Raw genomic sequence first — 13,993 nt, 5'->3', positions numbered from 1 at the left:
CCGGCCGGGTCAGATGCCAGTGGCGGAGGAGCCGAGCGGCCGGCTGGGGCAGAAGGGTGACTGCTGGGAAAGGGGATGTCACATGACTCCTTGTTATGCCCTGCTGAGCGGTGAGGGGGCTAGCTGGCAGTGCTCCCCATAGCCCCCCCCCCCCCCCGGCAGCTGCTGGCACCTCGTCCAGCCCCCTGCAGGCAGTGGGGTGCCCTGGTACCTCTGAAGGCCTCATGTAGCCGCAGATCCCCTCTCCCTGTCTGTTCCAGTCCCCCCACAGCTAGGACTCTGCTTCGACCTCGGTGGCACTGGGACGGCCCTGCCGGCTCTGGGGTGGATCCTGTCCCTGGACAAGGCAATGGCCAAAGTCTCGCTGGCTTCTCCAGGGGCAAAATCCGGCCCCCGGGAATTTCTGTCCCCCTGGCTCTGCCCGTCCTGGTTGTGGCAGGGTGTGTAGTATAGCCAGGTGTGCCCATCCCCGGCTGCTCAGCGACGTGACAGCCTGCAGCCACTGCTTCAGCTGGCGCAGGTAACGGAGACTCTCCGATCACTATTAGCCGTACAGAGCCTGGGACACCCTCTGAGCAATACGTCCCACGCTAGCGATGCCTCCAACTGGGGCCCAGGCAGCGGTTCGGGGGAGCCGGGTTCCCCGGCTGGCGTGTGCTGAGCCAGGTCAGTCAGTGCCCTGAGCCGCTGGCCGCCCCCTAACCTCGCTGTCTCTGGTCTCTGCAGACGCTGCCCTGTAGCATGGAGTCAGACGAGGGCACAGACTGGCTCCTGGAGCTCCTGACCGAGGTGCAGCTGCAGCAGTACTTCCTGCGCATCCGCGACGACCTCAACGTCACCCGCCTCTCGCACTTCGAGTACGTCAAAAATGAAGATCTGGAGAAGATCGGCATGGGGCGGCCTGGTGCGTATGACCTCTGACCTCCTCCCACGCCCCCAGCCCCCAAGCTGCTCCTCCCTCACCTGCAATCAATGTTGCATCTGTCTCTGCTGGTCCCCCGCTCCCGGATCACATGGCTTTGTTGTTGGGGCTCCAGGTTTGTTGTAGGGTTAACACCTCTCCAGTAGGGCCTGGATCCTCCAGAAAGTTTTGCTAGGCTCCCTCTTGCGGGGTTGGACTGCTCTGGGCTGGGGTGGAGGCAGATTCCCCTCTGGAGCTGGCCGAGGGGTGCCGCAGGAGGGAGCGGGGCGAGCGCTGTGACCGTCCTTTGTCTCTGCAGGCCAGCGGCGGCTGTGGGAAGCCGTGAAGCGCAGGAAAGCCATGTGCAAGCGCAAGTCGTGGATGAGCAAGGTAACGCCTGGGAAGGGGCACCCCGGGATGTGGAGCGGGGAGCTGGCACAGCAGCCTGGGGCCATGCGGGTATTGGGCCATTCACGGGCGAGAGCCCTGGCACCAGCAGCTCCATTTCACAGATGGGGAGACGCAGAGCGGACCCAGGACTGGTCTGAGGCTGCAGAGAGTGCCCCAGACACAACAGCACAGCCCTGCTGGGCGCAGGGCAGTGAAGGCTGGAATTTGGCCCGGTGGCTTTAGATGCCCAGCAGCGGCGCCATATGCTGCCTCCCACAGCCCTCGCCGCTGTCTGTCCCCCTGCTTTGAGGGTAGGGAAGCTCCCCACACCCCCGAGCCAGGCTCTCTGTAGGATCCCCAGAGGGGAACATCCTGGGCTAGGGTTGCCAGTTTTGGTTGGACATTCCTGGGGATTTCATCACATGACATAATAAAGATTAATCTTTAATTCCTGGAGACTCCAGGCCAATCCTGGAGGGTTGGCAACCTTCGCCTGGGCTGGGGCCAGGAGGCGCTCTGCCAATTGCTGGAGAGCAGGGGAAAGACGTGGGCGGCAGAGAGCCTGCTGGGAAATGCAGTCCTGCCGTTATCTGTGGTGCCGCCCAGCTGGCCGGAAGCTGGGCCTGTATCTCCATGTGGGAATCCTGTGTGGGAGGAGGGGGCCAGTTCTCGGAAAATGGGGCTCTGGGATGTGCCCCAAGCCCTGCAAGTGCACGGGGAGCTCATTTCCCAGCATTAGTTCGGGAAGAAGTGAGTGGCTGACAGAAATTGACAGCGGCTGCAGGGTCCTTTGATCGCGAGGTCGTGGATTGCAGTGACCGGGCGCGAGGGCAGTGTGCTGGCTGGCTGGCTGGGGCCGGCTCTGGCGTGCCCGCTGCTGGCTGGGTGATGGCGTTCAGACGGGGGTTGCTTGTGTCACTGAGCATTGGTGAGTGCCCCTCTGCCCGAGGGGCAGGCAGGAAATTCCTTCCCCTGGTGATCGGTCTATGCCCGTGGAAGCCAATTAAGCGTTAAGTAGCCGAATACGCATCCCTGCCTGGTGCTGCGTGCACACGGTGCCCCAGAGCGTCCCCTCAGGGTGCAGCGAGTCTGTCGGCTCCCAGGGGGTGCGCTCTGATGCCAGCCCCATGAGATTGGGGGGGCCTAAGGGTGCTGCCCCCTGACTCAAATGGACGTCTCAGCCAGCGCTCTGCCCAGCCGCCATTCACACTGCCCGTGGCTTGCACCCAGCTTTCGTTCTCACGCACACGTCCATGGCACACCAAGGGCTGTGGTCCCTGCCATGGAGAGCTGGGTCTCAAGCCAAGACGATGGGCACAGACCAAAGGAGGACGCAGCAGGGTCAGCAGAGTGGGACTGAGGTAGGAAGCGTTCCGGGGCCGTCCGGAGCATGGAGCCTGGCATCAGCCCAGCAATACGTTCTGGGCTGGTACCCGTTCAGCAGTAGCACAGGCTGTCTGCAGGGAAATGCAGCCACCTCTGGGGCAGAGCATGGCAGCTGTGTATCAGTACCCAGCAGCACTTGGGCAGCTGGGGACAGGAAGTGGTGGAACATCCGCATCCTGCTGAAACTCCCGGGGAAAATCAGCGCAAGGGGGGCTGTCATAGCCGGGGCACCTGGCCAGGGCTCATCTGAAAGAGGGCATCTCCTCACACCCCACTGGGAAGCTGGGCTTAGTGCTAACTTGGAGGCGGCAGTGCCCCCTGCTAAGTCACTCATGCCGCTCCCTGGGGCCAGGACCCCCTAGTGCCACAATGGGGCATTGGCATCAGCACTGACTTGGGCGGGAGAGCACCCCAACTCAACACAGGGTCAGCATTGACTCCCGCTGATACACTGTCTTCCTCTTTCCGTCCCAAACTGCTGGGTAGCTTTGCTGTGTGCTGTTCAACAACTGCCGTGCTCCACCCCAGAGGCAGCTGCATTGGTGGGCTCAGAGGGGCAACCGCAGGTTAAGTGCTGTGGATTCATGGGCGAGGGGCACTAGAGAACAGCTGCCAAGGACAGAGCTAGAGAAGTGCTTGGAGCCACCCTGCCCTTTGCCTACCACGAGGGCTTTGGTGCGATGCCGCCCCAGGGGTGTTCGTAGCTTGGCCAGACCCAACGGCGTGCGCTACGGGGCTGGAGCAGGCTGCATTCCTCTGGGCCGGCCTGTCCCGCAGCAGGCTGTGACCCTGCCCCGGCCGTGCCACCTCTGGGCTGCCTCTGCTCACACACCAGCCTGGGCTGCCTTTCCCTCCCTCAGCGTGCTGGCCCTTGATGCCAGTTACAAAGACAGGTGCCACTGTTACAGATGGGGAAACTGAGGCACGGAGCGGGGATGTGAGTCAGGGCTGGGGATAGAACCCAGGATCCTCCCAATCCTCTGCTCTCACCACGAGGCCATGCTGCCATAAAGGTGCTGCCCTAAACTTTCCTCCCACCGTGGGCTCCGCGGTCCCTGATGTCAGGGCCAGAGACAGGTGTGCGTGGAAGGGTTGCCTGATGCTGGCGGAATCATGGGGCGTTGACTGGTGTTGTCTCTCCACCCCTAAGCCCACGTGCCTGTGACCCACACCCATCTGTCTGTCCATCCAGGTGTTCAGCGGGAAGCGCCCCGAGACAGAGTTCCCACCCCAGCCCCAGCCCACCTTCCCCAAGCTCTCCAGCCCGCCGCCCGCCGAGGAGGGGCAGCAGGCCCTGACCTGCCTGATCAGCGAGAAGGACCTGACGCTCTTCGAGAAGCTGGGGGACGGCTCCTTCGGCGTGGTGCGGCGCGGCGAGTGGGGCACGCCCACCGGCAAGACGGTAAGGGGCCCAGAGCACGCCAGGGCGAGCCCAGCACACGGCCCGAGGGACAGGATATGGGGCTAGCCCAGGATTGCCTGGCTGAGGCCCTTTGCTGGGCCGGGGCAGCAAATCCAGGCTGGTCAGTTTCCCCATCAGTGTCAAGTTGGTTTCACTAGCTGCTGCTGGGTCTGGGATCCCAGCGCTGCCGTCCACCCGCACTGGCCCCCGAATCTGCAGCTGGCTGTGCCCCCGCCAGGGCGCCCACCCCCTGAGTGCCAGGCATTGCCCCCGACACCGCTCCTCACTCCTGGCCCACATGGCCCCTGCCCTCCACTCTGGATCTGTCCCTGTTACTGCCCAGGGCCGTGTGGACCTAGAGACTTGACCGGGACCACAAATTCCTTTCATGCAGGGCCTGCCTTTGGGTCCCCAGCCTGAGACGGTGCTGGGGCCGATACTCTTTGCAGCCAGTGCCATCCCCTTCCCCATCACTCCCATGCCTGGGGTGTGGCAGGGGGGCCCGAGCGGCCCCCGCTGAGCCTCACGGTCCAGCGACCTCCCTGGGCTGTGTGAATACATGAATAATACCAGGACACAGTGTTGATGTCCTGCCCATACCCTGCGGTGCCCGCCGCTGCAGCCTACCCCAGAGGTGAGCAGATTGGTCCCCTGGGGTGGGAGCTGCCGCAGGGTCCTCACTGGCCCGTGGTTCCCAGCAGCTCAGCGTGGCTGTGAAGTGTCTCAAGACTGATGTGCTAAGCCAGCCGGAGGCGCTGGACGACTTCATCCGGGAGGTGAACGCCATGCACTCGCTGGACCACCGCAACCTCATCCGGCTCTACGGCGTGGTGCTCTCGCCCCCCATGAAGATGGTGAGTGTGGGAGCATGGGGGGGCATTCAGGGGGGAACTGCCTCTCTGGTGCTGAGAGCTGGCTTCTCCAGGCGGGACGGACCCCCAGGCCTGGGGCGTAGCTGTGTGGGCGCAGAGCCCCGGGGCACCGTGAGGCGGGACAGACCCCCAGGCCATGGCTGTGTGGGCACAGAGCCCCAGGGCACCGTGGGGCAGGGACAGACCCCCAGGCCGTGGCTGTGTGGGCACAGAGCCCCAGGGCACCGTGGGGCAGGGACAGGCCCCCAGGCCATGGCTGTGTGGGCACAGAGCCCCAGGGCACCGTGGGGCAGGGACAGGCCCCCAGGCCATGGCTGTGTGGGCGCAGAGCCCCGGGGCACTGTGGGGTAGGGACAGACCCCCAGGCCGTGGCTGTGTGGGCACAGAGCCCCAGGGCACTGTGGGGCAGGGACAGACCCCCAGGCCATGGCTGTGTGGGTGCAGAGCCCCAGGGCACCGTGGGGTAGGGACAGACCCCCAGGCCGTGGCTGTGTGGGCGTAAAGCCCTATGGCACCACAGGAACGGAGCCCATCCCAATGGATTGCCCCCCATCCCACCCTGGCTGGGGCCTGACTCGACCCCTCTGCCCTGTTCGCCTAGGTGACGGAGCTGGCCCCGCTGGGCTCCCTGCTGGACCGGCTGCGGAAGAACCAGGGCCATTTCCTCCTCTCCACACTGTGCCAGTACGCCGTGCAGATCGCCACGGGCATGGCCTACCTGGAGTCCAAGCGCTTCATCCACCGCGACCTGGCTGCTCGCAACATCCTGCTGGCCTCCAGCGACCTGGTCAAGATCGGCGACTTCGGACTCATGCGGGCGCTGCCCAAGAACGACGACCACTACGTCATGCAGGAGCACCGCAAGGTGCCCTTCGCCTGGTGAGCCCCGCCCGGCTCCAGCCATGTGCATTTCGCTCGCAGCACCCCCTGCCAGCTCGCCAGCCCGCAGAGGGGGGCCTGGTAGCTGTGGGTGGCTCTGTGTAACGGCTCTGTGGGCCCCCCCCACGCCTCCTTGTCCCTCCAGCTGGGCGCTGGGGAAGGCCGAGAAGCCGAGGCACTGGCCCTTGTGGTGTCTGTGGACCATGGCAGAGTCTGCACCCGGAGGCGGAGGGGAAAGGGCAGCAGGTATCTGCTTTCTCTGGGGTGGAGTCTGCCTGGGGCGTCCCTGCCCTGCCAGCGCCGTTCCAGGGAGAGGGAAGTGGCGACCTGGGAGGCAGCTGGCTTGGCTGGCCCTGGGCCCCTGTGTGGGGGGACCCTGGAGGGCCAGAGCTGAGCGGGGAGCCCTGCTCTGCCAGGCTGGATGGGGGCGCCAGTAACTGCGAGCCCTTCTCTGCAGGTGTGCCCCGGAGAGCCTGAAGACACGCACCTTCTCACACGCCAGCGACACCTGGATGTTCGGGGTCACCCTCTGGGAGATGTTCACCTATGGGCAGGAGCCGTGGGTCGGCCTCAGCGGCAGCCAGGTACCTAGCACGGCCCCATGCCGCGTGCCCTGCATTCTCGGGCCTGGCCCCTCTGGGAAGGGGAGATGCCTTCTACCCCCCGCATATGGGGATTGCTGCCCCGGGCCCAGCCAGCATCGCTCGGGCCCAGCCAGCCTCACTGAGCTATGGCCCCCCAGGGCCGTTCCTGGCAGAGCAGGAGGGAGGGGCTGACGCAGAGCAAGGGGGCGTTGGGGCCTGGAGATCCCAGGGAGTTTTTTCAGGGGCTTCTGTCCCCTAGTGGCACACGCACTGCACCCCTGAGGGAGCCTGCAGGGGAACATCCGGCTTGTGCCTGTGGATGCCTGACGGGGCAGGTGCTGTGAGCTTCTTCCACACCCAACACTGCCAGTGCCCCTCAGTCCCGACCCGCAGCCCCCCACTATCCCAGCCCTGGGCACCCCACATGCATCTCTGCAGTGCCCCACTCCCGACCTGCAGCTCCCCACTATCCCAGCCCTGGGCACTCCACATGCATCTCTGCAGTGCCCCACTCCTGACCTGCAGCTCTGCAGTGCCCCACTCCCGACCTGCAGCCCCCCACTATCCCAGCCCTGGGCTCCCCACACACAGCTCTGCCGGTGCCCCTCAATCCCAACCCGCAGCCCCCTGCTAGCCCAGTCCTGGCCCTTCTTCATCAGAGATCCCTGAAATGGGAATGGGCTGAGACCTGCCTGATGGATTTTAGCTTGGGAGCTAGGGCAGGGTTCGAACAGGGTCTCCAGGCTTGGGGGCACGCACGTTGGCCCCGATGCCCCCGTGCAGGGAGGAGTGGTGTGGTTAGGGTGCCCATGGCCCCTCAATTCTGATGGCTGGTGCCTGCCCCTGGCTGTACGACTCCCAGGTGCCCGTGCCCTGGCCTGTCCCAGGGGCACCCTTCAAGCCAGGCAATTTGATTCCTGCTTTCGCTGCCCGTCGGTCGTGCCGGAAAGGGACTCTGTGCCCCCCACCTGACCCAGCCAGCCTGTGTCCCGCCCCGCGGCTAATCCGTGCGGCTCGCCCGGCAGGATTCCTTGCTGACGGGGAGGGCCGGGCCCCATGTAATACCCCGCCAGCCCTGCCCCCCTCGGGCCTCTCCTGGGCAGGACTGAGCTCCGCCCCGCTCTGCCAGCGCCTCAACCAAACCCCCGTCGGGCAATCTTCCTCCTGCGCCTGGCCAGTCTCCACTCCCGCCTCTGCTGCTGCTCCCGGGGTGCCCAGGTGTGACCCCGTCCAGCCCCAGCATCTCCCCTGCCACGGCTGCCCAAGCCCCTCTGCTCTGCCCCTCCCCGTGCCTGAGCCTGACTGCGGCGTCTGCCCTCCATGCCCGCAGATCCTCCACAAGATCGACAAGGAGGGCGAGCGGCTGCCGCGGCCCGAGGACTGCCCGCAGGACATCTACAATGTCATGCTGCAATGCTGGGCGCACAAGCCCGAGGACCGGCCCACCTTCGTGGCCCTGCGCGACTTCCTGCTGGAGGTAGGCGACATGGGGTGGGAGGGTGGCTGGCCCTGGCATGCATGGGTCCATGCCCCTCTGTGCCATGCGGCCCAGGCGTCACCCCCAGAGCTGTATGCCAGGCACCGAGGCCTTACAAATCCCACCCTTCCCGGAGGAGCCGTCGGGGCCAGCGCTGCTCCAGCTGCGCCCCTTCCTGCGGGAGCCCAAATACGGGCCAAGCTGCTCAGAACTCCGGGGCCCAGCCCCGTTGGTTTCCCGGGAGGCTCTGGGCCTAGGTGCAGAGTGTGGCCCATGGGCCCACAGGTGCTGGCCGAGCCGGCCAGAAGAAGCCCCGGGAGCTCCCCCATCTCTGCCCCCTCCCTGCCGGGCCCCTACACTCTGCAGAGCTCAGGGGGGAAGGGATGTGCCCCCGGGGGAGCAGCCAGGCTGAAGGGGAGAGGTGCATGCTGGACCCGTCGTCTCCGTATTGAAGTTGTGGCCAGGCTGTGCTGCCCCCTCTCTCCCCCCAGCCTCAGCTCTGGTGGGGGACAGACTCGACTTGGCTGCTGGCCAGCACCCTGTGGGCCTTTGGCAAGGAGCTGTGCTGTGCCCAACTGGGGGCACCTCTGGCCTGGAGACGTCCCCTCCTCTGCTCAGCATGGTGCAAGGAGGGGAGTGCGGCCTGGTGTGGAGAGCAGGGGGCAGGCCCCGCTGCAGAGTCGCTGTTAGGAGCTCTCTTGTCCCCCCGGGGCGGGATTCTGGCCGTAGGGGTGGCCTGTGCTCAGGGGCAGGGAGGGTGCAGCGTGGCTCCGGGCTGGCTGGGGCAGCTAGCTCCATTCCTGCGAGTTGGCTGCTTCCTGGCCTGTCGCCAGCCTGGCCACTTGGGGCCCAGGACTCTGGATCTGGGTGTCTGGCTGTGACGAACTGGGACTGTTCTTGCTGGGGTGTGTGAATGCTGACAGGGGAGTGTGACTAGGATGGTCTGCATCGGGGGATGGGAGTCGGCCCGAGGGAACATACCTGAGCTTGTAACATGAGAACCCAGAGGGGTTGGAAGTCAGGTGACTCCGGGGCCCGGGAAACTGAACAAAGGCTGTGGGAGGGGTCGCTGAAAGCAGAGTGCTGGAAGCAGGCTGGAGAGATGGCTGGGAGGCAGAGATGGCTCTGACCCCCCAAGGGGAGTGGGCTGGGATGCCTGGGACCCCAAGCTGGACCTAACTGAGGGGGGCCCTGTTGTCTGTGCCTGCAAGACCTGTCTTGGACTGTATTCCTGTCATCCAAATAAACCTTCTGCTTTACTGGCTGGCTGAGAGTCATGGTGAATCGCAGGAAGCCGGGGGTGCAGGGCCCTGAGTCCCCCAATACTCCGTGACACTGGCCTATCACCACGGGCCCAGGCTCCTGCTGTGAGCTCTCACCCAAGGGGTGGGTCAGGCCCGGCCATAGCGTGGATGGCTCTGGGGGGGGCCTGCCGCTGCCGGCCCTCACCCCCACCGGCTCTCTGCCTTCCCAGGCCCAGCCCACGGACATGAGGGCCCTGCAGGACGTGGACGAGCCGGAGAAGTTGCACATCCAGATGAACGACGTCATCACAGTCATCGAGGGCAGGTATCGGCGTCCCCCCACCTCGCTCCCCTCAGCCCCCCCTTCCCTGGGGCGGCTCCACGGCCGGCCCCTCCCCTCACCCCGCTCCCCTCAGCCCCCCCTTCCCTGGGGCGGCTCCACGGCTGGCCCCTCCCCCCACCTTGCTCCCCTCAGCCCCCCCTTCCCTCCATGCGCTGAGTGCCCAGGTTGGACGGGGGGGTCCTGGCCTGTCAGTGGCCAGACTTGGCTTCTGACCCTGGCTGTGCCCACAGAGAATGCAGCCCTACCTAGTCCCCCAGCTGTGTGTGTCCCCAGACTGCTGCGCCGGGTGCCATGACAGCCCGTGTCTGCTCAAGGGCAATGGGCCAGTGGCAGAGCTGGGGGGGGTGGGTAGAGGGCTGTGGGTCGGGGCTGAGGGGCAATGGCAGAGCTGGGGGGACAGGGGGCTGTAGGTCAGGGCGGAGGGGCAATGGCAGAGCTGGGGAGGACAGGGGGCTGCAGGTCAGGGCGGAGGGGCAATAACAGAGCTGGGGGGACAGGGGGCTGCAGGTCGGGGCTGAGGGGCAATGGCAGAGCTGGGGGGGCAGGGGGCTGCAGGTCGGGGCTGAGGGGCGAGGACAGAGCTGTGGGGGAGCCCAGGGGGCTGAGGGGCAATGGCAGAGCTGGGGGGACAGGGGGCTGTAGGTCAGGGCGGAGGGGCAATGGCAGAGCTGGGGAGGACAGGGGGCTGCAGGTCGGGGCAGAGGGGCAATGGCAGAGCTGGGGGGGCAGGGGGCTGCAGGTTGGGGCTGAGGTCCAGTGCGAGGATCCTCCCTCTGCCACAAATGGGGAAACTGAGGCCCAGTGAGGGGAAGGGCTACACACATGTTCCCACAGCGAGTCAGTGGCGGAGCTGGGACTGGAACCCAGGAATTCTGCCTCCCAGCGCCCCTGCTCCGACCACTCGACCCCACTCCCTGCGAGTGCCCGCAGTGCCAGGTCAGACACTGTCCTGTCGGAACTGGCCCTGCCCGTCTCCGGGGCTTGTCCCTCGGCTGCGGGGCCGAAGGATGGGCCCGGAGAGGGAGCCTCGGCGCCCAGGTGCCTTTCCCGCCTGTGACATGCTGCGAGCCACTGCTCTGCCTTTGTCCATCCCCCGCAGCCCTGGGTGAGTCACTTCCCTGGGTGCTGCTGCACTTGTTAGTTTGCCTTTGCCCTCCCTTGTGTGCCGCCGGAGCACTGCCCTTGGCGCGCACGCCCCCGCCCCCGCGGCCACTCCCGCTGCCCACGGTTATCTGAGCCGCCGGGAGCGGGAAGTCACGCCGGGGCTAATCTGGGACGGCTTCCCAGAACTGAGCAACGGGGACGGGAAGGGGACAGAACGGCTGCTCCTTCCTTAGCCTCAATGTGGAGGGTCCCAGATGCCCCAATCCCCCTGTGCGCTGTATCGATGGCTTATGGGTGGGTAAACTGAGGCACATAGTGATGATCATGACCGGAATAGAGCTGGGATCTCTTAATTCCCAGGAGCCTCCTGCTTCCCATCTGCTTTGCTGCTGTCCTGCCCCCATGCTGCCCTGTGCCCGTGCTGGCACAAGGGGCAGGGGTCGAGAGTTCTGGGCGTGCCAGAGAAACTGGTGCTGCCCATCCTGGCCCTTCATTCCCAGGTGGCCCCCAGCGGAGGGCTGGAGAGAGGACAGGGCATTTGGAGACTCTCCAGAAATGCTGAGCTCTCAGGACCGAGCGAAGGGTTTCGGGGGCTGGTGGAGGGGCTGGGGGCTCTGCAGTGGGAGAAGCGGAACCAGGTGCAGAGGATCTCAGCATGAGGGGGCAGCGGGTCCGGGGGGCCCTGCTCCAGGACAGGCAGAGTGCAGGAACGTGGCTAATTACAGAGCCCCATGGTGCGTTTGGTGGTATCCCACCCAGGGGGTGTTTGTGCGGGAACACGTGTGTGTGTCTAGAACACACCCCATGGGATGTAGACACAGAATCCTGCCAGCTTTCCCCTCCAGCTCTGCAGGCACCCCTGAATCCGAGCCTGCAGCCCCCCGTCCTGCTCCTCTCACAGCCCGAGGAGGGGGATCCCACCCCGCCCCAGCTCTCCCGAGGGCAGCAGCCTCTGCTGCGGGGGCCGTGCGGTTCGTCACGGCAGACGGGATGAATCAGGCAGGACTGTGTGTCTTTAGGGACCGGCAATGACTCTTGCACGAGGGCTGGCAGTTTAATTGCAGGGAGGGATTCGTCAGCGGAGACAGAGCGAGGGTGTAGTTAATGCAGAACCAGTGTGTGCACGCCGCCCCGATTGCATCATGGTCTGGGGCCGGGGCTGAGCCGCTCCAGCTGCCGGAGCTGGCGGGTTCAACCACTTCCAGGCAGACACTCTCTGGGCCACACGCCGGGAGCACCCTGGCCCCGGCGTGGGGCTTGGCTGGGCTGCCCGCTCGCAGCGAGGAGCCGGTTCAGCGCACGCCTTGTTCCCCGGGAGACCCGACGGACCCATCCAAGGTGAAAGGCAGGCTCTCCGGGGCCACTGCCTGCTGGCTTGGGGCTGGGGTTCTGCTGCGCTGGGTCTGAGGGGGGCTAAGGCAAGTGTTGGCCGGGGGCCTGGCGTGTGCTATGAAAGAGGCTGCGGGGGCTAGAGGACAGAGCCCAGGACCAGGACTGTGAGTGTCTGTGTTCTTGGTGCAGTGACCCCTCGGGGAGCAGGTGGCAGGCACGCTGCTCATCCCACCCATGCCTCAGTTTCCCCTGTGAAAGGGGAAGGCCGTGCTGGGCGGTGGGAAGGGTGAAGTATTGACACGAGAGAAGGGAAGCAATGCCGGTTGCTGAGTGCTGCTTTTGCCACGGGACAGTTGGCATCAGTGGTTCGGAACAGTGACCGTGGAGAATCCAGGAACCCGGATGGCAGCAGGTGGTACTGCCCCGTGGCATCGTCCTGTTCCCAAAGCACCAGCCCGAGCAGGCGGAGTTCGTGCTTTGCCACTGCAGCTGTGGGAGCTTCGGGCCAGGCCCGACGGGCTCGGTAGGGGCGTGGCTTGTGCACCATCTGCCGCCGTGCTCTGAGGGGCTGGGATGGGACCCGGCTGTCTGAGAGCCAGAACATGGCCCAGCACTGTGGTAGGCAGAGGCTGGCGGGGCGGGAAAGGCGGCTGCCTAGGGGTTGTGCTGCAAGGGCCTTGGCAACGTGATTCCCTGTGGCCGTGTGCGTGGGGCCAGCCTTCCCTGCCCGAAGCTGGGGGGGGGCTCGGGGGGGGGGGGGGGGGGGTCTAGTTGTGCCTCAGTTTCCCTGTCTGTGACTGGTGGGATAACTGACCCTCCCCTTGGGGATTCTCGGCCATATGAAACTCAGAAGCTGCTGGCCTGTAGGGCCAAAGGGAGCCCCCAAGGGGAGAACAGCCGCCAGCTGCATGACACGAGTTGTGTCCGTTGTCAGACCTGCTCCATCCCTCCGGGAAATGGTTCCCACAAGCCTTGGAAGGCTGTATATACAGTGGGACCTACATTAAACCCATTTGCTCCTGGCCAGAGCCCACATGGGGAAATAGAATCCAAGTTAATAATACAGCAGGACCTACCTTAACGCCCGTTAGGTTCTCTCCTTTGCTCGGGCCAGTGTGCAGGCCCCCAGCATTAAACCCGAAGGGCTGCGAACTTTGCGCCCTCGGGGCTGGGCCCAGCGTCCCGGCTGGGGGGCGCTAGATGGGCTCAGCGGGGGGTGCCAGAGCAGAGGGGTGGGCTCCTGGCCATGGGGCACTGGCCCTGCGGGAAGCAGAGGTGGCTGGGGTGATGGAGGGGGAGAAGGAGTGGGGAGAGCGATGGGGGCCCTGGTGGAGGGCTGTCCTGCGGGGGTGCAGCTCCCTCAGGCGAGGGAGGAGGCGCTGGTGCCGGCGGCTTGCTCAGGGGTCCGGCCGTTGAGTAATATCCTGGGCCCCGGAGCGGAGCCGGGGCTGGGCCGGGAGGCAGGGCTGCCAGCCGCCGGCTCCTGCCCGGCTCAGAGGTAAACAGGAAAAGGGCTGAGCCGGGCCTGCAGTGAGTCACAGGTAGTTCCAGGAAACGCCAAGGCTCAGCCTGGGCGGGGATCCCGGCACCCCCTCCCTCAGCAGCCAGGGGAGGGACCCAGGGATCTGCGGGGGTGGGGGGGTGCTTCAGTCCCTGTCATTGATAATACCTCCCCCCCACCCCCGGAAAGCTTTACAAGGGGGTCTGTGTTCTCCTCCCATGACTCGCCCTCCGGGGGCTTGTGGGGCTGCTGCTGAGGACGGGGTGATGTTGGTGGCCCAGTAGGGGGCACACTCCGTTGCTCGGTGCTGAGCCCGGCACCCCCGCCTGGCACTAGAGGACGCTGCACTGTGGGGAGCAGTAGGGGTTTGGTGGGGGTGCTGTGGGGAGCGATGGGGGGGTCGGTGGGGAGTGGGGGGCCATCGGGGGGTGCTGCGCTGCAGAGAGTGGTGGGGGGTTGGCAGGGGCGCTGCGCTGTGGGGAGCGGTTGAGGGAGTCGGTGGGGAGGATTGGCGGGAGGCACTGCGCTGCAGGGATTGGGGGGATTGGCGGGGAGCGGTGAAGGGTTGGCGGGGGTGC

General features: G+C 65.7%; 1 protein-coding gene across 5 annotated transcripts in view; it reads left to right on the top strand.

Annotated features, from left to right (window-relative positions):
- Nucleotides 1-726: 726 nt before the first annotated feature.
- The window catches only part of TNK2 (tyrosine kinase non receptor 2), a gene marked incomplete at its 5' end in the record, with an annotated part of 43,331 nt that continues 30,064 nt past the window's right edge, over nt 727-13,993 (top strand). For 3 of the 5 annotated variants that reach the window (XR_004647091.1, XM_034781398.1, XM_034781396.1), the window contains 8 exon segments: nt 727-904; nt 1,221-1,291; nt 3,870-4,079; nt 4,778-4,933; nt 5,553-5,830; nt 6,288-6,414; nt 7,745-7,891; nt 9,366-9,460. Coding sequence is in view for 4 of the 5 variants with exons in the window: in XM_034781398.1 (XP_034637289.1) it covers nt 727-904; nt 1,221-1,291; nt 3,870-4,079; nt 4,778-4,933; nt 5,553-5,830; nt 6,288-6,414; nt 7,745-7,891; nt 9,366-9,460 (1,262 nt within the window). 5 annotated transcript variants of the gene reach the window in all.

The sequence above is a fragment of the Trachemys scripta genome, chromosome 9 (genome assembly GCF_013100865.1).
Source record: "Trachemys scripta elegans isolate TJP31775 chromosome 9, CAS_Tse_1.0, whole genome shotgun sequence".
Taxonomy (NCBI): domain Eukaryota; kingdom Metazoa; phylum Chordata; order Testudines; family Emydidae; genus Trachemys; species Trachemys scripta.
The sequence above is the reverse complement of the archived record's forward strand: the minus strand, read 5'-3'. Positions and strand labels throughout refer to the sequence as shown.